At 52.0% G+C, this 24,442-nt stretch overlaps 1 protein-coding gene across 4 annotated transcripts; it reads right to left on the bottom strand.

Moving 5' to 3' along the window:
• Nucleotides 1–894: 894 nt before the first annotated feature.
• On the bottom strand, nt 895–23,308 carry P3H4 (prolyl 3-hydroxylase family member 4 (inactive)). 4 transcript variants are annotated; one of them, XM_084804645.1, is made up of 8 exons: nt 22,627–23,206; nt 14,418–14,567; nt 13,121–13,292; nt 7,955–8,083; nt 7,053–7,198; nt 5,027–5,110; nt 3,218–3,359; nt 895–2,676 (listed from the first exon to the last, which is right to left on the bottom strand). In XM_084804645.1, exons 1-8 carry the CDS (start codon nt 23,146–23,148, stop codon nt 2,663–2,665), a joined length of 1,359 nt encoding a protein of 452 aa, XP_084660771.1. In that variant the 5' UTR covers nt 23,149–23,206; the 3' UTR covers nt 895–2,662. The 4 variants fall into 4 exon arrangements, with proteins under 4 accessions (XP_084660771.1, XP_084660773.1, XP_084660772.1 ...); XM_084804647.1 differs by having other exon boundaries at nt 899–2,219; nt 22,627–23,308; XM_084804646.1 differs by having other exon boundaries at nt 901–2,219; nt 2,713–3,359.
• Between the last annotated feature and the right edge of the window lie 1,134 nt (nt 23,309–24,442).

The raw sequence follows: 24,442 nt of genomic DNA, 5'->3' as shown, positions 1-24,442 counted from the left end.
CAGTGGCCAACCAGCTGTCGACTAGGAACCCACAAGCAGGGCATGAGCACAACAGCACCCTCCCACCCATGTTCCCCAGCAACTGGTGTACATAGGCTCACTGCCTCTGGGACTGGAGGAAGCACATCGCCATCAGGACTAGTAGCCATTGATAGCCTTTTCCTCCAGGAATTTGTCCAACCCCATCCAAATTGACCATCACCACATCTTGTGGTAGCAAATGCCATAGTTCAACTATGCACAGTGTGAAGAAGTCCGTCCTTTTATCAGTCCTGAATCTCCCCCCAATCAGCTTCATGGGATGACCCCACTGGGTTCTAGTATTATGAGGGAGAAAAATGTCTCCCTGTCCACATTCTCCACACCACACATAATTTTGTACACCTCTATCATGTACACCTCTATACACTGGCACCAAAACCTGAAACCTGGCCCGGTGGTGAATATACAGCCAGTGCAGTTCCCTCACCAAAGGAGCTGCATGCTGGAAAGGCCGGGCTGCTGCATTCTGCACCAGCTCCAGCTTCCGGACCAGCCTCAAGGGCAGCCCCACATGGAGCGCGTTGCAGTAATCTAATCTTGAGGTTACTAGTGCCTGGACCACTGTGGCCAAGCTGTCCCTGTCCAGGAAAGGCTGTTGCTGGCAAACCAGCTGAAGCTGGTAGAAGGCACTCCGAGCTGCAGCGGCCACTTGGGCCCCCAGACACAATTTTCTACATACTCATTGGGCTCAGTTTCCTTTCCCCATTAACCATCCATCCATCCAGAACCTCGATCCCAGTTATCGGCAAAACCAAACACAGGAATGACAAAGAAGGTTCTTCTCCAAGCTGTAAGAAGGCAAAGGGTGAGAGCTCTTGAATAAGAGGACTGAAGAAAATAAGAACACCACAGCCTGAAGACAGTGGGAGGTATTTTATTAAAATTCAGCTAAAAAAATTAAAACATCTGTACAAAGCAAAGACATTAAATTAACTGAAAACAACATTACAAAGAAGTCGCAGTGAAGTTTTAAAAGGCACTTTTAAAAGGCCCATCTGAACATACCTATTGTTCAGTTTGAGAACCAGATCCGAGAGGAGCCCACAAGTACTGAGTTCTGGCACACAACGTGGATGTCAGATACCAGTCAGAACCAGAGCAATACGTGCTGGGAGTCTGGTTCTTTAACAGGCAAGGCTCTGGGGCAGGGGTGGCTGGAAGGTAGACTGGAATTTACTGGTAGATTTCAGGGTGATTTGCATCAGATTGGCAAGAGTTTCGGACTTCCAGTGGTTTAACAAAAGGAATAACAGAAATACCTTTGTTTTCCTAAATTAGGTTGCTGAAACAAAGAAAGAGGGATGGGGGAAAACCAGGAGTAGATTTGTGTGTGAAAGGGCAGAGGTCAGTCCTGGTCCTAAATACAAATTCTTGAGCTCTACGTGTGTTCACACCTCCTGTCAAGAATGAATCTGAGCATGCGGAGATGTCTGGCAGCTCAGATTCAGAATCAAAATGGGAACAGCAAGAACAGGGGGAGGCACCCTTCCTGGTGAGCCCAGATATGGCAAGACTTTCTTCCCAGGACCTGGACACACAGATGGCCCAGGCTGAACAGCTCCCCCATTCCTCCACCATGAGAACTCAAGTTTCGGAGGGAGAGGAGGAGGAGGGCGAGCGGTGTGACTTGAGGGATGCTAGGGTCTGTGGCAGAGCAAAGTGGGAAAAGTTCAGGGCAGGGCTCAGACGCTCCGCCAGGTTGGCCACTCGTGGGAGCCAATGTAGGAGGGAGCCACCCTAAGGGAGGGGCATCCCTGCGGAGCAAGTCTGGCAGAGAAGTTCATGTCCAGACTGCTGGCAACGTCTCTGACTTCCACTTCGGCTCCTCTATTGATATTCATAGATGAGTGGATTAACTGTTTCATTGCAGTCTGAGAGTTTCCTAGAATCTGCATTTGTAAAGAAGCTGGTCATGAACTAATGAAGTAGAGTCAGCCTGAAGCCTTGTTTCCTGGAGGATGTTGATTGTGGAGAGTAGGAATGTGTCATCTCCCCCCCCCCCCAGCCATCTAAGTGTGCAGCGACTCCTCTGTATTACCGTTTCGCATCTGGCTCTGGTTGGTGGATCTTGAAGGTCTAGTAAAAAGCAAATATCTGCCAAGCCTGAAATCTGCCCACCTCTGCCTTCCAGGAAAGGGTCAGCGGCTTACATCTGGTTCCAGGGGGAATCGGCGGCCCTGAAAAACCAGTTACGCAGATCAGCACCTTTGGTGGGTGTGTGCGAGCGCAGAATGTCAAGGTTGCTGGTTTCAAGTGGACATTGTGCCGGGCTCCTGTGCATGGAGGTTTGTTTACATGCCTGCTCACAGGGCTTTTCTAGAAGTGAAGCATCAGAGGACAAAAAAACAGCACCTCGGACCGGCTCAGAGGCACCCAGCCAATCCAATCTGGAGTGGAATTCAGAGTTCTACATGGGAGGTGTTGAAGGAGGACCTTCCTGGGATGGGACATTAACTTAAGAACCTAGAAGGACCTGGGGAGCGAGGTTTCCAAGGCACAAAACTTGTTGGAATGCCATCAGGGGGTGCATCTGCCAGGTCCAGACAGCCCACTTCAACCCTGGTGGCTGCAAGGAATTAGGACACCCCATCATCTGCCGGTGACGTGGGGATCATATCACTCATTCGAGCCTCTCTGTGAACAAAGAACCCCGTGCATTAGAAAACGTACTTTCCCAGCCTTTGCGCAGGGACCGGTCGCCAAGGGTTTGCCAAAACATTGCTCACGTGCCCCAGGGAAGTCATGCCAGAATGTGCTTGTTCACTGCTGCCCCCTCCAGGATCCATGCAGCATGTGCCACAGTCCACTTGCGAGTTTCAGAACTCGGAAAAAGAAGAGGGAGTGGAAGGGGTGGAAAGCAGCGCAACTGTGCATGCATGAGAACTGGAAACATCTCCCAGACTTCCACAGGGGAGCTGCAGGAGCTCTCATTTCCTGTTCCAAGCTCTCACAAAGCCTTCTGGGAGTTGCCCAAGCTCAGAAGCCAAACCAAGCATCTACAGATGGATGGATGGAAAGGCATACCCAGGTGGCATGCTGAAGACACAAAGGGTGGGGAGACAAAACACGAACACCAAACAGGAAGGGAAGGAATCCAGAAGGAGAAGGAGGGAGTACATTCAGGACTGAGCAAAGTAGGGTGAAGGGTCAGCCCTTCGGTCTTGCCATTAATAACCTTGGTCAGCTCTGTCGCCTTTTGATCTCGGCTCTTGCCACCACTGGGACAAAAATCCCTCTTCATAGTCACCGATCTCCTCGAACTCGGCATCCAGTGGCAATGCTGGTTCCTTTGCCTCCTCACCATCACCCACCTCTCCCTTAGCCAGGAAAGAAAAATTGGTCACAATTGAACAGCTCAGGAAGAGTTTCCCTGTCATTTCCACCACTGATATTCTGTTCTTCTGCAAATGCACCACACAAATGCAAATGGGGTACTGGCCACAGAATCCAGTGTTTAGAAGGAAAAGAAAAACAACTGCCTCCCCAAGTTTCCAGTCCATATGGCTGTCAAATTAAGATGGAAATCATATGGGCAATGCCTGGTGAAATCTCAGCAGCTGTGGCAAAATGGAGGGTTTAAATATATCTTTATCTATAGGGTTGTATCCAATGGTGTCCTTCTGGCAGTGGAAGAGAAACTGCTGGTGGATCCAATTCCCCTTCCCACTGAAGAATGTCCCCCACTGTGCTCCCCAAATATGCTCTGCGGGGGTTGGGGATCCCTCCAGAGTAGATTTAGGGTATGTGGAGGGGGCTTCAGGGAAGAGAAACTCCCGTTGTGTAAGTGGAAGTCTGCTCATGGATATCCCACTATCCAGGGCATGGCCTGAAGGCACATGAGGCAGCCCCCTTGCTGAAGCTAAGCAGGTTGGGGTCTGGTCAAGGCTTGTGGGGCGGGGGGGAAGAGACCACCTGGGAACTGTATGTAGCCACCTTGAGTTCCATGATGGAAGAAAGATGGGGGTATAAATGTAATAAAATAAATAAATAACCATAGCCCACATGATTTACAACACAAGGTGGCTAAACCCGTATTTTTTAACGGTTGTATCTTACCAAGCTATAAGCAATTACAAACCAAAATAATTTCTCAAAACAAAACAAATGACCACCAAGGGGCGCATCCAGTTCAGAGATTTAAAAATGTAAAAATGTAAAATATTAAAATCTACAAAATTCATTTTTTTTATGTTTAAATTGTACGTTTATAAACTGGATGCACTACGGGTGGTCATTTGTTTTGTTTTGGAGAGCTGTATCATGCGCATCACGTCACCTGCACATCGGTGGATTCGGAAAAGCCAGCACTCTGGGCATAGAAAATGGTGGAAACCCAGCCATCGCCTAAGATCTGCCAAGAGTCCTGTGGCATCTTTGAGATTAACCAAGGGGTTGCGGTATGAGCAGGAGTGGTACAAGTTGGTGGGAGTTAACTTCGTGGGATGCACGGGCAACGAAAGCACATGGGCATATTTCCTGGGGACCCACTTTCCCCAACCTGGTGCCCTCCAGATGTGTTGGACAACAATTCCCATAATCCCCCAGCCAGCTATGGGATTTGTAATCCAACACATCTGGAGGGCACCAGGTTGGGGGAGGCTGGTGTAGACTAAGAGCAAACTCATTCTCAGAGCATGGATTTTTCTGTAGCCAGAGCCGAAAGACCTTCCCCTTCCAATCTGGAGAATGGGAAAAGCTGAAATACATCTCTTCCCCCCCACCCACGAGATTCATCAAGTGTCTCTCAGACCCAAAGCAAGCAAGCTCTGCACTGTTTAGCTTGGAGCCCCAGTCCAGGGCTGATGGAGAGTGAGAGTCAACTCTTAGTTGATCACGGTTCCATCCTACCTCTTCCTCTGCTTTCGGCTAAGCTGAGAGAAGGACTGGCCTCAAATCACCCAGTCAGCCGTGTGGATGAACAGGGATTTGAGCTTTGGGTTCTCCCCCAGTGTGCCACATGGGCTCTGGTCTCCTGAGACCTCACCTCATCATCTGGCTGGAGATATTGCCTGGCGAACTCCAAGAGCTTCTTCTGGGTGGACGTTTGGTTGTGATAGTGCAAGGCCTCCTGGGAGTTGGGAGGGAACGCAAGGGTCAGTTATAAGAGACGGGGGAGCTGCAAAACATCATCTCAGCCTGCCCATATTTTAAGATCAGCAAGGGAGGCTCTTCTCCTTTCCCTACCTGTGAGGGCAGTTAGGTGGGCGAGCACATGAGAGAGGGCCTTTTCCGTAGTAGCCCCACACCTCTAGGGGTCCGCCAGGCCCCATCATTGCAGACTTTTTAGGATGGCCCTGAAGACTTACTACTTCACCCTGGCCTTCTCCCGATTCTGTTTTATTGGCCTAGCTTGCACCTACAGTTGTGTGTTGCAGGCTTTTAGTTTTATGCTGGTGCTTGTCGTATTTTAGAACGTTTGCTGCTGTTGCCATCTTAAACTCTTTTTATTACTGTATTGTGTTTTTTTGAACGAAGTGAGTTTTATCACTGTGCGCTGCCTTGGGAGGGCTTTTGCCCTGAACAGCAGCCAAGAAATATCCTAAATAAATGAATAATAAGAGATTTGTTTTAACTGGCGCCAGCGTTGATACCCGTTGCAGGGAAGCCTTGGTGAGGAGACTTGGAGGACCCCAGCATGCAAACCCTCCTCCAGCTGCGAGGTCAGGGCATGGCTGCACCCACAAGGCACCTGGAACGGCAGTGTGTGCGTGTGCGGACGTGTGCTTCCAGCTGCCGCACTGCAGCAACAGCAGCAAAGCCCAACAAAGAATTTGCATAGGAAAAAGACGCTCAAGCATCAGACGTGCACCCAGCTTGCACGCCTTTCCCGAGCAAGTCCCCCACTGGGAGACCGCAGCCCCAGCAGCACAGCAACCCGAACGGAGAAGCACGCATCCAGACAGCTTTCGGGTGCTGTGATGCAGGGCCACCTCCTCTCCGCTGCCTTCAAAGCCCACAGGGCCTTGGCTCCCTCCCTACCCCCAGCAATAAGCACCCTTAAACTTGCGCATCTGTGTTCATGCGCAGCCATCCCCAGCTAGCCTTTCCCTCCCCTCAGTTGACTTCCCCACAGAAGTCCACAATTCTAGATGAACTCCTCGTGGGCAGGGGCCCCTTTTCTCATCACCCAAAGGATGGTGGGTGCTGACAGCGTGGTATAAATGAGAATGATCCAGCCCCACTCCAACCATGTGCGTGCCACACTGGGGACCGGACACAGGATTCGGCATCTTCCCTTTAATTTTAAAAGGAAGCTTCTAGATCAGAGGTGGGGAAATCACGGCCTGGGGACACGTTTCATGAGGACTGAGGCATCTCTGGCAGCTCAGCCTCTTCAGTCCCTACTCAGGCACGGAGCACTTTGAAAAGATGTCCTACTGGAGAGAAAGGCAGAGAGAGAGAAAGAGAGAGAGAGGGGGAAAGACAGAGACAGACAGACTGTGGGTGGCTCTGGCCACATTTGTTGGGGGGTCATGTGGCCTCCGACAAAGTACCTCTGAGGGGCAGTGTCCCTCGAGGGAAAAAAGGTTGCCCACTCCTGTTCTAAACCTTACGGCTTGAAAGTCTGGAGTCAATGCCTGGCAAAACCTGCAGCCCTCAGTATAATCTGCATTGTTCAGGGGGTGAGGGTTCAGACCCTTACCGCTCCCATGACAAGAAGCAGCAGAATATTTTCAAAATGTACATAATTATGCAAAATAAGAACAACAACAGCAACAGCAACCATTTTAAAAAGCAGCAAAAGACATAGGGAATGGCTTTCTCCATCTCACCAGGCCTGTGAACCATCCAGAGATACCTGCCCGTTGGAAACTAAATGTACACTTGGTCCAATGCAACATGCCAATCCAGCCCCCTCCCCCCCGATGTTTTGGACCACAGCTCCCATCAGCCCAGCCAGCATGGCCAACAGCCAGAGTTGATGGGGGTTGTTGCCCAAACCCCCGGAGGGCGTCCGGGGGAAGGTGGCTGTGCCAGTCCTTGAGCCAGGTCCTGTGCCCTGCCCTCACCGGCCGTGGGTTGAAGTCGTCCTCTTCCAGGTGCCAGCGCTCACGGTAGAAGCGATAATAGACCAGGTTCTGCTGCATGACCTCATCCCCAGGGTCAAACAGCATGTAGCTGGCCACGCTCTGTACGGCATTCTTGATGTCGTTCACTGTACAGAGGACGATACACCAAGTTAGCAGGAGAGATGTCTGGTGCGAGTGGGGAGGGAAGAGGAAGACTCCCAAAGCCAGCCTGCCCCGAGCCGGTGGTGCCCTCCAAACGGTCTGGACCACAACCCCCATCAGCCCCAGCCAGTGAGGGCAGGCACTGGGGATGATGGGAATTGTATCCCAAAACCTGGGTTAGACAAATTCAGAAATGGCAGATCTATCAATGGCCACAAGTTACAGAATTTACACATTCAGAGAGGCAATATCCTATATATGAACAGGGAATTCAGTCTCTGGGTGTGGATGCTTATGTTGCCAGAACAGCACCATCACACACAAGAGGGAAGAATCAGCAGGGTCACAGAAATACAACAAACCTTTAGGAAGGAAATGGTTAAGAGGGTGGGGAACCTCACAAAGCAGACCAATGAGAACCGAGCGCGTTCAGTGGGCATGACATTTTGGGGCGAGGGGGGTGGGGTGGAGGAATGGGAGATCCCAGAAAAGGGCATGGCTGGTTAGCTGGTGAACAGGAGCACCCCACACTGCGACATTTTGTTGCAGGCCCCACTTGTATCTTTGAATGTTGGAGGCTGGGAACAAACTACAGGAGGAGGGCGAAGGGAGAGTCTCTCTGGGGCAAACGCCTGTTACCCCCATCCCAAACCAGAGGCGTCTGCAACAATCCCTTCAGTATCCGCCAGTGAGCTGAATCTCACCCCTCCCCGAATCAACCTCCTCCCCCAAGGACTCACACTTGTAGTACGCAAACTGAAGGTAGTGATACATAGTGGCCACAAACTTCTCCACAAAGTAGCCGCCCACGTTGGGTGTCAGGTCAACCTCACAATCCACCTTGCACTGCAGGACATCGACAAAATGATCTGGAGGGAAAGTTGGCAGAGGGAGGAAGGAATCAAAAGACAAAACATATATTTCCACTGCCCAACGGTCAAGAAGGTCCAGAGATTATCACCACTTTCATAACCATTTTTGGAACTGTCTTGTATTGCCTCTTTCTATGCATATTTCCTCAGATGCCATTCTCAATTTTTCAAAAAGATTTACCTCCACCGGGATGCATCTGTATCCTCTTCCCATTTCTTCAGAATCCTGAGCACACTTCCCCATAGCCACCTCCAAGAAACATTTCTTGTTCCTTGGGGTAGTTCTGGGCTGGAGCTCATTTAGGGCGCAAATCCTATGGGGATAGGCGGCCGCCTATCCAATGCAGGGCAGGCGAAGCACGGAGGGGATCGTTCCCTCTGTGCTTCTCCTGCCCTGCATTTGTGGCTAGACAGCCAATTTCAGCTGTGTGGCCGCGGGAAGGCGGCTGCTGGATGACACACAGGATGTGTCGTACTGGCATTTTTGCCTTCCCCGCCCCGGAACACCCCCTGGAACGCCCCCGTTTTGGCTCCGAGGTTGATTCCTGGAAAACCACATATCCTAAGGCTGCCTAGCCGCTGATTAGCAGCCATAGGATCGCTCCCTTGCTCTAGCTTTCTCCAAGGGCTGAGGCACTTCCTTTTTATTGAGCGTATTAACATACCGTCAGGGTTCCACCTCATGACCTGGACACCCTGAGCAACCGCTTAAGGCTCTCTTTCCTCCTCAAGAGTCCCACCTTCCTTCTTTTACCTTCCTGTTCCTGATAGCGTGGGATTTAGGCTGTAGGCGTGGAGCGATTGGAACTTCAGACACCTGGGTTTTTTAACCACAACAGTTTACTGGTAAATTAACACAAGCAAATCACAACTGAAGGTATTTACACAATAGAGCTGAGTGATACAAAAGGCATTAAGAGAAAATAAAAGTTTAAAAATGCAAGTCCCTTTACCCTAGCTGTCCTTGGACTTCTCCAGGCCGCTGCATTTCCCTGACCCCCAGAAAGCACTTAAAAAACAACTGTGTTACTGTGTTTTCTTTATTGCTGAGATTTCCAGCCCCCTGTATGCAAAATGGCTTGGGGCAGATAGCAATGGAATTAAAACACTTCTCTGCTTTAGTTCATCTTTTCATATACCAGGAAGGGCGAATGCAGGCAACAATTGACCAAGGAATAACTTATGGCAACGTTCATGTAACCAGCTCCTTAGAAACCCCAGCTGTCTGTGTTATCCTGGAAGAAAAATTTTACCATTCATCCTGTACAGCAGCCTTCCCCAACCTGGCACCCTCCTGGTGGGTTGGACTGCAATTCCCATGATTCCCAGCCAGCATGGCCATTGCAGTCCAACCCACCTGGACGGCATGAGGTTGAGGAAGGCTGCCACCCTAGCTTGCTCTCTCATTAACTCTGGTGGTCTTCCACTTCCATACCACTCTCGACGACATTTCAAATGTCAGATTTTGAAACTATGGCGAGATCGAATGGTACAGGCAGACCCAAGAACTGTAACTCAGTGGTAGAGCACATGCCGTACACGCAGGAGGCCCCCAGGTTCCATCCCTGGCCTCTCCAGTCAAAGGATCTCAGGTGATGGGAAAGACCCTGTCAGGGTTCCCCTGAGCAACTCCTTAAGGATCTCTCTCCTTCTTAAGAGTCTCACCTTCCTTCTTTTACCTTCCCCTTTCCAATAACATGGGGTTTAGGCTACAGGCATGGGGTGAGTGGCACTCTTGAACCACAAAAGTTTGCTGGCAAATTAAAAGCAAGCGATCACAACTAAAGGTACTTACACAACAGAACTGAGTGATACAAAAGGCCTTAAAAGAAAATAAAAGTTACAAAATGCAAGTCGCTTTACCCTAGTGTCCTTAGACTTCTCCAGGTTGCTTCTTCCTGCTCCCTCTTCACGCTCTGGTCTCCCCAACTCTGCTCTTACAGGTCTGGTCTTCCTGACTCTCTCTTTTTATACCCTCCTTCCCCCAAACCAAAAGTACTGTTTCAAACCTGAAGAAATGAAACTTAACTGGGGAAACAAAACTGAAACTTAACCGGGAAAATGAAACTACTCCTCTCAGGGATACCCCCTCCCAACAAAAAAAACTCCAGGCCTTTAGGCCTGACCTTTTTCTTTTCCTTGCCTCTGTAGGCCTCAGACCTTCACACATACGCATTTGATTGTTTTAAAATGCAAATACATACTTGTATGTAATGGAATGACATTACAACATTAGCAACCAACGTCCCATCTCTAATTGGTTGATGCCACAATGGACCCTTTTCTTCCACATGGTATTTAGTTAATGGGGCACCCTCTTTCAATTATTACTGCCACCCATCTGTTCCAGAGCCCTGGCAATAAAAACAAGATCTGGGGGATGAGCGCTGAGTAGATCCTCCTTTTTAAAAATGGGGCACATGAATGGGAATTGAACTTTCCTCAATGGAAAATGTGGATAATGTATAGTAAAAAGTGACAGTGATGCAAAGAGGGAGTGGGGGGAAGGTCAGAGGATGAAAGGCTGGAAAAAACCAAGATGGAACTTTAGAAAAGAGATGTCAAAGAGGAGAACGTGATTTAAAAGAGAAATCAGTTTGGCATACACAAGTTACCTTAGGGATGTGCGAACTCACCCCCATCTGGGTTCTCTGGACTCCTGCCCAGCCCCTGCCCCTGCTCACCAGTCCCCGAACTGCACTCGAGCCCCTCCCACTCTTGGCGAGCAGCCTGCACTCACCCCAGTGGCCTTGTTGAGCTCTGCGGTTACCATTTATAAAAAAATAAAATGGTGACCACAAAAACGCGCATGTTTTGTATGCGCAAAAATGCGCATTTTTGCGAAAGTGCATATTCTCATGTGTGAAATAGCCATTTTTGCAAAGGCACACAGTGTGTGTACAAAAATGTGCATTTTTCATAAAATACGCATTTTCATGCATATGCAAAAATGCGCATTCACAAAATGCGTGTTTCCGCATATGTGAATATGTGCCTTTGCAAAAATGCGCATTTTTCTTTGTGCGCAAATTTGCACGTTTGTGATCACCATTTTACTTCTCAGAAAATGGCAACCGCGAAGCTCAACAAGGCTGCTAGGGTGAGTGCAGGCCATTTGCCGAGCATGGGCAGGGAGCGAGCGGGGCTTGGGGGTGTGGGCAAGAGCAGGTCCGCCAGATTCTTGGACCGAATCGGGCACCTGTGCCATCCCTAAGCTACCTGCTTATTTCCCCCAGATAATTCTTTCCCATGAGGGATCATGCCGAGAAATTTCACTGAGACGTAGGCCAGGTATGGGCAGACTTTAGGCTTGCGGGATCTACAAGAACCCTGACGTCCAGCAGCTGAAGCCAGGTGGAAAACACTGGCTCAGGAAGGGAGAGACAGAACTGAGGGACCAGGTGCCTTTGAGCACATGCTCAGCCCAAGAATTCACGTTCAGCAGCAGATCTGGAGCTCATCCACAAATCCTTTCACACAGCAGCTCTACTCTTGCTTTTCCCCAAGCTTTCTTGAGTGTGGCAGCCTGTTTTAGGCTATTGTTAAACCACCGAAAGTCAAACACCCTTGCTGATCTACTGCCAAACACCCAGAGATCTACCAGTAGAGCCCGATCTATCTTCTACCTGCTGCCAACCTAAGCTATGTGTGGACTATGCACAGAGTGGCCAGCAGTTGGTGCCACAGCCTCAGAGACATTTTTCCAGCTGCAGCCATCATGAAGATGGCGTCTGGCTACTGCAAGGTGCATCCATGTCCATTAGGGATGGGAACACGAGGCTCTTCCGATGCTGTCGAACTGCAACTCCCCTCACCATTGGCTATGTGGCTAGGGATGATGGGTGTTGTAGTCCAATGACATCTGGAGGCCAACACACTCCCCACCCCTGAAGGGCAGCCCACCTTTCACTGATGTTCCTCCACGTGGCCCCACACACAGGAAAGAGGCCCGTGCAACGCACTTCTGCAGTTCAAGAGGGTGTGGTGCGGTGGCCATTTCTTCCTTTTGGGGCAGCCCCTCATGCCTCCTGGGGTGCTGTTCTAGAGGGACCCCTGACTTCTAGAAGGGGAGGGCTTTTCAGGAGGCCACCACTGGGAGAGGAAGAGCCGAGACGCTCCCGTGCACGTCACTTTGGCTCCCTGCCACAGAGAAAATAAAACCCAAGGTGTGAAGTGGGCTGAAGCTTAAGGCAGAAGAGAGGAATGACAGGAAATGGATCTATGCCCCCGCCCCCATCAGAACAAGGGTGAAAGGGAACAGGTACAGTCAAAGGTTCACCAGTGGTAGGTACTGGAGTAACAGCATAAACTACCAGCCTTAAAAAAAAAAAAGGGGGGGGGGTTGCATTCTTGCTATCAAAGGAGGGGAGGGCAGTGCTCAATTTCTTTCTTTTTAAAAAAGAGATGCTGGCCCTGGTGAAGGAAAGCTCAGACGTATTTTATTTAAATATTACTTGCTACTCCATATTTGCTTCTCTGAAGAAAAGCCACAGAAGTGAGGAGATAGAACTAAACCAGCCTTCCCCAACCTGGTGCCCCCCGGATGTGCTGGACTGCAACTCCCATCATTCTCAGCCAGCATGGCCAATGGGTGCGGTTAAAAGAGCTGGGGTGTGGCTAGAGGACTGAGGCCAAACAGTACCCAGTGGTTGTTTTTTTAAAGGTACACCACTGGGTCAGAACAGGCCTGTGCCCAACCGAACTGAAAACGCAACATATCTTGAAAGCATAAAATAATTCTGCAGTTTCTCTCGCAGCCTTTGCTATGCCTCTGCGTTGAATGGTGCACTGCTTTATCAAGAAAAAAAAGCACTTACAAAATCAGGAGATTTTGCTCCCTGCTGGAAGCATATTCGACGTATGAAACCGCCAGCCGCCAGAAAAAGCCGCCGGGTGAACAAGGATTCAAAACAGAACTATGAGGGATCGTGACACCCAATGCAATGGCTGATCTGTCCCCAGCGCCCGGGGTTTGCTGCAACGGCGTGTCTCTGCCCTTACCGTCAATGGCTACACCTTCCCCAGTACCCTTACCTGCAATGGCCGGGTAGAAGTCCTTAAATTCACGAAGCTCGTAGCTGCCTTCGCAGCCAGCCAAGCAGTTCTCGTAGGCCTTGTAGTACTCGGACAGCGCGTGCTCCATGTCGGCAATGCTGCTCCGGAAATCTCCACTGTTATAGAGCTTCACCGCTCGCACAAAAACGGCCTATGCACAGGTAGAGGGAAGATGGCAGGTCAGGGGCAACAAAGGAGTCCACAAACCTGAAGTTAAGACTGGTCGTGCCGGGTGAAGCCCAATCGGCCACCCAGCTTGGTGTTCTTAGAGGAGCCAACCAGATGCCCCAGCAAAGTTTGCAAGAAGGCAAAAATGGAGACGAAAGGCAAAAATGGAGACAGGCCCATAGCCAGCCTAAAAGGACAGGGGGGGCACAAAAGAAGTAGAGGGGCAGTTCATCTGGTTTGCAGGCCTTTTAAAAACAAAATTGTAAACTGCTTTTTAAGTACGTGTTTGTAAAAAAATTAGGGGGGCAGATAAAATCTAGGGGGGCAGGCCCACCCAGGCCCCCTGGCTATAGGCCCGAATGGAGACATCCATTCCCTCCAGCTGTTCCCACTGAACCTGGCACTTAGACATCTCTGAATACACAGGGTGCGTTTCTGCCTGCAGACGGCACGGCAGCCCACAAAGCAACGCTCCATGGCCAACACGTGTGCGGGCCCTGTGCCCGGAAAGGCGGGTTAAAAATGTCCTTGAGGGTTGCAACGACAGGAACAGTGGAGGCCGCCGACCCGGCAAGCTGACGTCCATTTCCAAGACGACCTCTGAGGTACGAGTCCGTAACAGAAGGGGAAATTTCCTTAGAACCTTAAATGCCCCCCTGCCCTGAAGAAGAGCATCTCTTGTTCAAAGCACGCACTGGGATGCTGTTTATCACATCAGGGATGTGTGCACCGTTGTGGGTTGCCACTTGATTGTGTCTGGAGACCGGTGAAGCCTTCTTTTGGGGTGACAGAGGCTAGCAGCAGGCAACGGGCCAACCTGTCAGAACAATGGAGCCCGCTGACGCGGCACACTTAGCGCTGTTGTCTTGAACATCCAGAACCTTTAAGGCAGCCTTCCCCAACCTGGTGCCCTCCAGATTTTTTGGACTACAATTCCCAGCATTTCTGACCCCAGCCATGCCAGCTGGAGCTGATGGGAGTTGCCGTCCAAAACATCTGCAGGGCACCAGGTTGGGGAAGGTTTATTTAAAGCTTCCAGCAGAGGTCCCATGGCAGGACATCGGCTCCCCCTTTCTCCAGTTCCCCAAAGACCACTTCTTCCATTCACCTCATACGGCTGCGCCTCCAAGTCTACGAGATACTCGTCCACATCCACCATAGTCTTGTAATAATTCAGGTACCTCTGGGTCATCTCATGCTTGGGATTCTTCTGCAGGAATGTATGAGCAGCTGAGACGGCTTTCTCAATCTTATTTGTCTGGGGAAAAGCACGAAGAAATAGTTTAAGGCAGTAGGCATCAACCTTTTCAGGTCCAGGAGCTACCTTCAGCCAAAACATGCACACGTTTCTTAATTTTTTATCCTATATTTGCATGGTGGGAGTGCCACTGTTGCAACCTGTCTTAGACCAGGCTGTGGGTGCCATCACACAAGGCTGTTATCGTGCACTCGTGGTGGGTCACCCATGGACGTTGCGGGTCCTTTGCATGACATTGTCATTCTCCCGTGCCTCTCCTGAGGTTTTTTAGGTTTATCCTGCAGTGATTTAACTCGACAATAATGTAGTAATAAATTATACCGCCATGAAAGAGGATGTGTAATTCCAGGAACCCACGGTATCAGCGTAATGTCACAGTGCCATCTAGTGGCTGTACAAACAGAACACAGGGAACTTCCACACAAGGGAAACGGCCCCAAAAAATCATCACAAAAGTGGGAGGCATGTGTATTGTGCCGATCGCAATGCCAGAAGGACTCCGGAAGAAAGCCTGATAGGGCTGCAGGATTTCTGCCTCATGTGATGACACCCTGTGACTCAGCTACCCACCTAAACCACAGCTTGAAGACCAATAGTTTAAGGCATTACAGAATCTGAGCCCGTGAAAGGGCTCTCACTACACAACCGCCCCCCAATCCAACAGTGGGTATGATATTCTGGATGGTGCCGGCTCCAGGTTTTTGAGGGCCCTTGGGCAAGACACCCTCAGTGGGCCACCTCCCTCAGTGAGTCTATCTCCTCACCGCCGTGGTCACCAGCTGCTCTTGCTCCACATCCTCTTTGTCTCCTCATCACTGCCACTTGCTTGCTTGACAGGCACAGAGCCAGTGACCAAGCAGGCCTTGGCATCTCCTCCTCCTTTTCACCACCACCCTTATCTGGGCCAGAGCGAAAGGCCGGTGAACAAGCAGGTTGTGACGGTGAAGAGGAGGAGCAAGTCCAGGGGGCTCTTGTCAGTGGGCCCCTGCTGAGGTGTGGGCCCTTGGCAGGTGCCCAACCATGCCTACCCTTGACATCAGCCCTGATTGTGGGTGACGCAGCATGTAAGTGCAATTCACGTGCCATGAAAAAAGGGGTGGAGAGATCCTACAGATGAACATCTGCACATACATGCCACATCACGTGTGCAATTCTTCATGCGATATGCATGGTGCGCAGGTATGCACAAGCGCTCTGATACCCCACTGTGCTACATACCATCCATCAAAGGGCTGGATGCGCCCGATCTCTTCTGATCTCGTAAGCTAAGCAGGATTAGCCCCGGTTAGTACTTGGATGGGAAACTCCCTGAGAATCAGACTTCCTGCACTGAGCAGGGGGTTGGACTCGATGGTCTTGTAGGCACCCTCCAACCCTAAGATTCTATGATCTATGCCAAGGAACAGTGTGAGCTCACCCCAAGCAATCTAAGGATCCAGTCCTAATCACACCGACATGTAGATTAAAAAGCCCGAATGAGGCGAGCTTGCTTACACCCAACTTCATTCAGAGTTGGGATATCCAGGGTTCTTTCAATAAATTCAGGGTCTGCAAGGCTCTGTCCTGCACAAACCTGCATTGAAATGTGGGGGAGCTAAGACAGACATCCATTTCAATGGGACACCCCAGGAGAATTTCCCAGGGGAACGGTGCCCCAACGCCCTGAAACATTCAGAGCGAGGGCTCAGTCCTGGAACATGCACAGTAGCAACAGCGAGTGTGATTCTGAGAATGCGCCGACTGCCCCCTTTCCCTTGCTAGTGCCTAAGCACAGCAAGCCTCCACACGCCAGGCTTGTAGGGTAGGGCAGGCGGGCGCAACGTGGGATCCACCTGGCTGAATGCAGTCCATCAGCCCCGTGCAGCTCACCAGAGGATTGGGTAAATGGCTTGCTTTTCCTGCCAGCTTGAAGCTGTAAGAACAGTGGAGTTGCCAAGCAACTGGGAAGAGCCAAAATACACCCCCAGCGAGTCACGGGTGCTGCGGTCCTGGGGCAGGCCTGCTAGATCAGAGCGTTTTTGACCTGTCACCTCTTCCCACCCACCACCACCCTTAAAAGAGATTCAGCAAACCTGAGCGCAAACCGGCTCATGACCACCTCCAACCAGTGGAGGCTGGTGGCTCTGATGTCAGTGGGGTGGTGAATCCGCTCCGGGTTTCAGTCAGAACTCTAAAGTACCCAAGGTGCACCTTGGATAGCTCCTTCAGAGTTCCGACTGGTTCTGACTGAAACCCGCAGCGGATTTGTCGCCCCAATTGGATAGCTCCTTCAGAGTTCCGACTGGTTCTGACTGAAACCCGGAGCGGATTCGTCACCCCACTTGGATAGCTCCTTCAGAGGTCCAACTGGTTCTGACTGAAACCCGGAGCGGATTCGTCGCCCCACTTGGATAGCTCCTTCAGAGTTCCGACTGGTTCTGACTGACACCCGGAGCGGATTCGTCACCCCACTTGGATAGCTACTTTAGAGTTCCGACTGAAACCCGGAGGGGATTCGTTGCCCCACTTGGATAGCTCCTTTAGAGTTCCGACTGGTTCTGACTGAAACCCGGAGCGGATTCGTCGCCCCACTTGGATAGCTCCTTCAGAGTTCTGACTGGTTCTGACTGACACCCGGAGAGGATTCGTCACCCCACTTGGATAGCTCCTTCAGAGTTCTGACTGGTTCTGACTGACATCCGGAGCGGATTCGTCGCCCCACTTGGATAGCTCCTTCAGAGTTCTGACTGGTTCTGACTGACATCCGGAGCGGATTCGTCGCCCCACTTGGATAGCTCCTTTAGAGTTCCGACTGGTTCTGACTGAAACCTGGAGCGGATTCGTCGCCCCACTTGGATAGCTCCTTCAGAGGTCCGACTGGTTCTGACAGAGACCTGGAGTGGATTCATCGCCCCACTGACATCGGAGCCACCAGCCTCCTCTGTCCTCAACCAGTACCAACCAGAGGCTAGGGATGGCGGAGAATTTCTCCCCGAAACTTCGGGGGGCCGAGCGCCAACGTGTTCGGCCCCCCGAACAAGTTTCGGGGAGAAATCCTCCGTACCGCCCCCCCCGGGACGGGACTTACCTTCCCTGAATGTCCCTCCCGGCGGCGGGTCCGGCTGGCGGCTCGTCGGGTGTTCGAGCGGGGCGGGAGCGGCAGCCGGTCTTTCGACCGGCTGCCGCCCCCGCCACTGCAATAAAAGAAAATAAAAAAAAAGTCCCCTGATAGGCTATGTGACGATTCACGTAGCCTATCACGGCTAGATTTGCAAAGTCAGCCGTGATAGGCTACGTGAATCGTCACGTAGCCTATCAGGGGGAGTTTTTTTTTTTTTTTTTACTTCCGCGTTCGCGGCCGGGCGAGGCGCCTCCTCCCCGGCCTGAATTTCGGCCGGGCGAGGCAGGAAGCCTCACCCCCCGGCCTGAACTGCGCGGGGGGAGCAGCGAAGTGCTCCCCCCCACCGCGAACAAGCTGCGAGAAAAGGTAAGTGACTTTCGTCCACCCCTACCAGAGGCCTCCTTCACTGCTGATTAACCCCAAGCCATTCCAACCCCTTACCGAGGTGTGCCTGCTCAGGAAGGTCTGGGGAGGCCATACATCAGCCTTCCCCAACCTGGTTTCTTCCAAGTGTTTTGGACTACAACTCCCATCAGCCCCAGCCAGCATGCCCAATCATCTGGGATTATGGGAATTGTAGTCCAACATGTCTGGAGTGTCCCAGGTTGGGGAAGGCTGCAGTACATTATAACAGCTTCCATCGTTCCATCCATGGCTACCAGGCTGGTGTATCCCCTTTATACACCAATATATAATATATATATATATTATAATATATAAATAGCGGGAGGGCGCTATTGCTCGAAAGGGCCCCTTTGTGGAAAGTTCTTAGGACAATATCTGGTGCTGTCTCAGAAGGCGGAGAAGTGGCTTTATCACTGGAAGAAATGCACGGTCCTCCACTCTGGTTTTTGAGATTTCACAAGTTAGGGTCTGTCGAGTTCTAAGCCTTTTTTTTTTTTTTCAACCTTAAGGGCTAGAAACTTGTGCTTTCCTTTTCTTTAAAGAAAAAAAGGAAATCCAAGATTCTCAGAATATTACATTCTACATGCAGTACTAATGCCAATGCAGTGAGTTCATGGAACAGAACCCACACAATCCCTATGGCTTGGCTTCTTCAAAGTCAACTTCCGCCACAATACATTGAGAGCAAGGTTTTCTCATTACATCATCAAGGTTTCTCTAACCCCCATGAGTGTCTGCTGTTCTCATCATGGCGTGAAATGCCAGAATGGTCTGCTGACGTGGGAAGGAAGGAGCACCACTGGACACATCTCATCTGCTCCGGAGCAAAGAAAGGAACTACTGTATTCAGGATGAGGCAGAGCGCAGAGACGGCCTTCTGTCAGATTCCCCTTCGTGCCATTCGGTGGTGCTGGACAGGAACATGTGGACTGGGGGGCAAGGGGCAGGGGTTGTCCTTGCCTGCCTGAGGCAGCGCAGTCTTTTGCAAAGTCTGCCCTCACAGTAAAAAAAATAGTATCTCCATATATTTTCTGGTGCAAGATTTTTCTAGATGTTTTATTTTTATGAGATGCCCATCGTGGAGTCTGGAAAGGCAGCAATAGAAAGGACACCTGCTTTTAGTTTTAAAGAGAGCAAGTTTCTAGACCTCATTAGAAACTTGTTCTCTGACACTGTAAAGTCCAATTGCAACCACATAGATTTCTGGACAACACTGGTTCATACATCAAAGACAATGAGACCAGGAATATAATTCAGCAGCAAGGGACCTCACCCACCCTACCCTTTCATCAGGTTTTCCCCAACCCTTCCTCTGGATGAGGCCTCCCAATACACTTTGGGGTGGAGAGCAGAGCAGGTTCAATCTGAACAGAACAGGCTTAATTTCAGGGTAGGCCTGGCCTACCCACCACGTCTGTATTTACCCATGAGGTGTTACTTGTGCAACCTGAACCTGTCCACGTTGGGGTGGGGGGGAGCTTGGGAAGAATGGCTGGGGGGTGCTGATGCTGCCCCTGCCCTGCTAGAAACCACAGCCTGAGGCATTGGTCTCACTCTGCCTAAGGGCAGGGGCAATCCTGAAGAGAGGTTTTGAGTCTGCCTGACCCAAAAAGGGCAAGTCCACAAACGTGATGACAAAACCAGCAGAAGTTCAGGAGGCAGGAAAAAAAGCACAGGACAACCTCCGTGTGTTTCCCAGAATGTAGGCCAGAACAGTGGAGAATCCGGATGGGAGAGACCGAAAGTTCACAAAGAAGAACTGACGGCCACAAAGAGGCCACTTTTAACTGCACTGCGCACGGCAGCATGCCGATTTGCTCCATGGAAAGACCTCCCGCTTCCTCACCCTGCCAACCCACTAGGTCTCAAGCCTCCAGACCACCGCATGTGTGTGTCACAGTGCAGCAGGGGGTGACACCGTTCTGCCCAAAGGACTCCGTGGCTAATCCGGTATCTCTGCCCTCACTTTCATACGTGGACAAAGTCGTAAACAGCCTCAGAACACCACAAAGATGGGCAGCCTGACGAGGAGTAACAGGCCCGGAGAGGCTCAGAACGGAATCTGCTATCCAGCAACCCTTCCCGTCTCGGTCTGCTCAAGAAAGGCAGGAGTCCGAATACCGGGGACGTGGCATTGCAATGCCTTTCGTACAGGAGGGCGGGGGGGGGGCTACCTCATTGGTGAAGGAGGGGGAGGAAGAGAGAGGGGGAGGAGAGGAGAGGGGAAAAACCCAGAAGCTGCTGGCAAAAGCCCTGCTTGCTCATCTAAGCCTTCTCCTGGCAGCCCAGACTTAAAGGGCCAGGGCAGATTAATGCCGACTTAAGGTGTTTAAGGGGAAAGCATATGGGAAAGAGGCAAGATAAGAAGAACGGGAAAGGTTTTCAGCCAGCAAATGTAGCACCGTCCGGAGCCAGAAAGCCACAGATGGGAAATATTCCAACTTTGCCCCACGGACCCACAGAGGATTGTTTCATATATCACCAAAAAAAAACCCGTGTGGAAAATGCTTCTGTGTAGGAATTAGCACGAAAGCCCCATACATGCATTGTCATGTCCCGCAAGTGTGCAGGCAGGTGGGTGTTTTGCTAACAAAACAAATCTCAAATGGAAGAAAAAAGATGATCTACATATATGTTCAATGCTACGCAATTCCTAAACAGAAAGTTTGGAAGGGACATGGATTTTGAAAGGAATATACACTCAGCACAAAGAATGGATTGTGCCGTGTGGAGAGCCGTTACCGAAACGGATGGAGCCGGGTCTTGCTGAATCAGGCCTGCCTTCTGTTCCTGCCCAGACGGTAGCAGCTGGATGCTCAAACCAGAGACAAAATCCAAAGCAAGTGAAGTTCTTCTGAGGCAGCCTTATACATTTCAGCTTCCATATTGGAAATAATGTGAATCCTGCATGTAGCAGTGGGGAATTTGTGTTCCTCTAGATGTTTCAGCCTACAACTCCCATGATCCATCAACATTGGCTGGCTGTGTTGGCTAAGGCTGATGGGAGCTATAGACGAACAACATCTGGAGGACACAAGCTACCCATCCCTGATGTAGATTGTAAAGTACGCCGAACATACGTTCAGGCATTTTGCTCCCCAAACACATCACGTATGTGTGCTGTGGTGTCGTAATCAATCCCAGCTCCCCAGCTGGGATCCTAAAGGGCGCCGATCTTGATGGAAAATCCAAATGGGACAATCGCACATGCAGATTTTTAATTCAGTGGACTTCATGCCGGGGAACCACATCCTGACCACAGCTTCCTTTACCTATGTATGCACAGAGCAAAAATCCTGTTATGTGCAAGCATCACGTGTGACGTCTCTACATGCATTTCCAGTACAGAAATACCTTCCCTGTAGGGAGTCTGTAATATGAGATACCCGCAGAGCATACCTTACCTTAGGGTGCAATCCTATGCATGTTTAGACAGAGAAAACTCCTACAACTCCCAGCTGGGGAATGCCCAGCTGGGAGTTGTAGGAGTTTTCTCTGTCTAAACATGCATAGGATTGCAGCCTTAATGACTATCAATCATGGCACGGGTTCCAAAAATTAAATACCAAGTGTGTGCGTGTGTGTGGATTGTGATTGGCACCACAGCGCGGAGGGAGGGGAGTTTAAGCCTTCCTTCCCCAGCCACGATCTTGGCAAAAATGGCTCCCTCCCTGGAGCGGCAATTGGCATTAGGAAAAAACCCTCTCTAAACCCCCGAAGACCCCGCCAAAGTCTCCTGATAAACACTGGAGGAGCAGCAAAGTAAGAGCTTGCCTTAAATCAGGGATGGGTAAACTGGGGCTCTCCAGATGTTCTTGGGCTACAATGCCATCATCCCATGCTGGCTGGGGCAGATGGGATTTGGGGTCCAACACCATCGAGATGGCCACAGGTGCCCCACTCTGGTCTTAAAGGTACCTTGGGGCCCCGGTCCGAAAAAGCTCCAGGAACATCAGTCGGGAAACAGGGTCCGGTTTGAAGGCCCTGGCCAAGTCTCCTTTGCCCTTGGAAATGTTGGCGGGGCTCACGAACGCTCACGAACGGGCAGAGTCGCGAGCGGGGCCTGTGCTCCTTGGACTCTCCGGGGCGGCTCCTGTGGTCAGTGCTTCATCTCAAGAGGAAGGGGTGCTGCCAAAGCCTCGATCTACCTGGAAACAGCATCCTCTACTCTAGAAGCTCTTCCACCTGGCACAGGGGAACTCTCTGTAGCCAATTAGTAGCGAAGGAAATGCGTTGTTCCAGTTCAGGAGTATCCATCCATTCCAGGGTTGAGCCCTGGCACTGAAACCAGATTGGCTTGGCCCTGGCCCCCAGTCCCCGGTCCCAGCCCCCGGCCCCAGTCTCCCAGTCCCCTGGCCCCAGTCTCCCAGCCCCTGGTCCCCGGCCCCAGTCTCCCAGGCCCAGTCCCAGGCCCCGTCCCTCGTGCCTGGGCCCCAGTTCCAGGGCGCGTCCCTGGCCCCCGGCGCCCGCCCCAGGGCTCGGCCCTGGCCCAGGTGGCGGTGCCGGCGGGCAGTCCGCGGCGCCGGAGCCGCCCGGCGACCCACGCCCGCTCACCTTGAAGAGCGCGTAGTGCAAGTACTGGTACGGGGCGCGGCGCTGAAAGCCCCGCAGCGTCTCGAGCGGCGGGTAGCGGAGCTGGAAGACGGGCAGGCCGCTCTTGCACCTCCGCAGGCAGGCGGCGCGCTGCAGGACGCGCCCGAACAGCTCCATCTCCCGCAGCGCCTCGGCCGGCGCGCCCGCCGCGCCCGCGCCCGCGCCCGCGCCGCCGAGGTCCCCGGGCGCCCCCGCGGGCTGCCCGGCGGGGCCGCCGCCCGCGCACTCCCGGCGGCAGTGCGCCTCGCTGTCCCGGAGCAGGCGGTGGAGGCGCAGGCTGGCCTCCAGGAAGCGCACGCTCTCCCGCCAGCTCTCGCCCTCGTACTGCTCCAGCGCGTGCGCGTAGGCGCTCTCCAGCGGCATCAGCTCGGCCTCGGGGAAGCCGCGGAAGCTGTACTTCTCGTACTGCGCGTCGGCGGCGGGCGCCGCCGCGGCCAGGAGCGCGAGCGCCAGCAGGAGCCGCGCCCGGCCTCTCCGCGCCATGCCGTCCCTGCGGCCGGCGGCTCGGTCCTCGGGAGCTGCCCGGGCGCCCGGAGGCCCCGGGGAGCGGGCGGGCGGAGGACGGGCGCAGCCCGGGAGGATTCCGCGGGGTCTTAGTGCGGGCCGCGTCGCAGCGCGTGCGCCCGGGAGGCGGCCCCGTCCATCCGTGCCTCCCGTTCCCCACAGCGCTGGAGTGCAAGAACTCCGCGGCAAAGGCGAGGCTGGTGCGCTGGACGCGAGGATGCCCGCACTCCACGGGCTGGGGTACTCCGGAGACCAGTCGCTCGTGAGTTGAGCCTGGTCGCGGGAGACCCGGAGTCTAGACGCATCTCTCCGCGCGCGCCACGATGGATTGGTCGACAGGCAGAATCGTAGAGCAGGGTTGGAAGGGGCCTGCAAGGCCATCGAGTCCAACCCCCTGCTGGAGGCGGGAGCCCAAGTCAGAGCATCCCTGACGTGGCTGTCCAGCCTCGTCTTGAATGCCTCCAGCATGGAAGAGCCCACCGCCTCCCCAGGTAATCGGTCCCATGGTCGTATCGCTCCAACAGTAAGGAAGTTTCTCCTGATGTTCAGCCCGAATCTGGCTTCCTGTCACTTGAGCCCATTATTCCGTGTCCTGCACTCTGGGATGATCGAGAAGAGATCCTGGCCTGCCTCTCTGTGGCAGCCTTTCAAGGACTTGAAGAGTGCCATCCTATCTCCCCTCAGTCTCCTCAAGGCTAACTTTGCCCAGTTCTTTCAGTCTCTCCTCAGAGGGCTTTGTTTCCAGTCCCCTGATCATCTTCGTTGCCCTCCTCTGAACCCTCTCCAGTTTGTCTGCATCCTTCTTAAAGTGTGGTGCCCAGAACTGGACACAGGACTCCAGATGAGGCCTGACCAGTGCTGAGTAGAGGGTCACTTCTATCCCTATCCTGGGATTTGGAAGCTATGCTTCTATTAATGCAGCCCAAAAGAGCATTTGCCGTTTTTGCAGCCACATCACATTGTTGACTCATATTCAGCTTGTGATCAACGACAATTCCAAGATCCATCTTGCCTGTAGTGTTGTTGAGCCAAGTATCCCCCATCTTGTAACTGTGCATTTGGTTTCTTTTTCCTATGTGCAGAACTTGGCATTTATCCCTATTAAATGTCATTCTGTTGTTTTCAGCCCAGCGCTCCAGTCTATCAGGATCACTTTGAATTTTATTTCTGTCTTCCAAAGTATTAACTATCCCATAGAGATAGATAGGTAGAGAGCATCTCCACACCAGCCTAACATCCCGCATTTAAAACAGGGTGTTCTGCTTCCATTTTA

Source organism: Heloderma suspectum, chromosome 6 (assembly GCF_057233095.1).
Source record: "Heloderma suspectum isolate Gila_16-S chromosome 6, 16-S_ref, whole genome shotgun sequence".
NCBI classification, from domain to species: Eukaryota; Metazoa; Chordata; class Lepidosauria; order Squamata; family Helodermatidae; genus Heloderma; species Heloderma suspectum.
This window is presented reverse-complemented; position numbering and strand designations above follow the sequence as displayed.

Bases quoted from the DNA above. Each gene is read 5' to 3' on its own strand.
- P3H4 (XM_084804647.1), bottom strand. From the start codon at position 23,148: ATGGCGCGGAGAGGCCGGGCGCGGCTCCTGCTGGCGCTCGCGCTCCTG. The intron at 13,293-14,417 runs GTGAATGGAAGA...ACCTGTGCATAG, and splicing joins TGGAGGCGCAGCCGTATGAG to GCCGTTTTTGTGCGAGCGGT. The intron at 5,111-7,052 runs GTGAGGGCAGGG...CCCAACTCCCAG, and splicing joins ACGACTTCAACCCACGGCCG to GAGGCCTTGCACTATCACAA.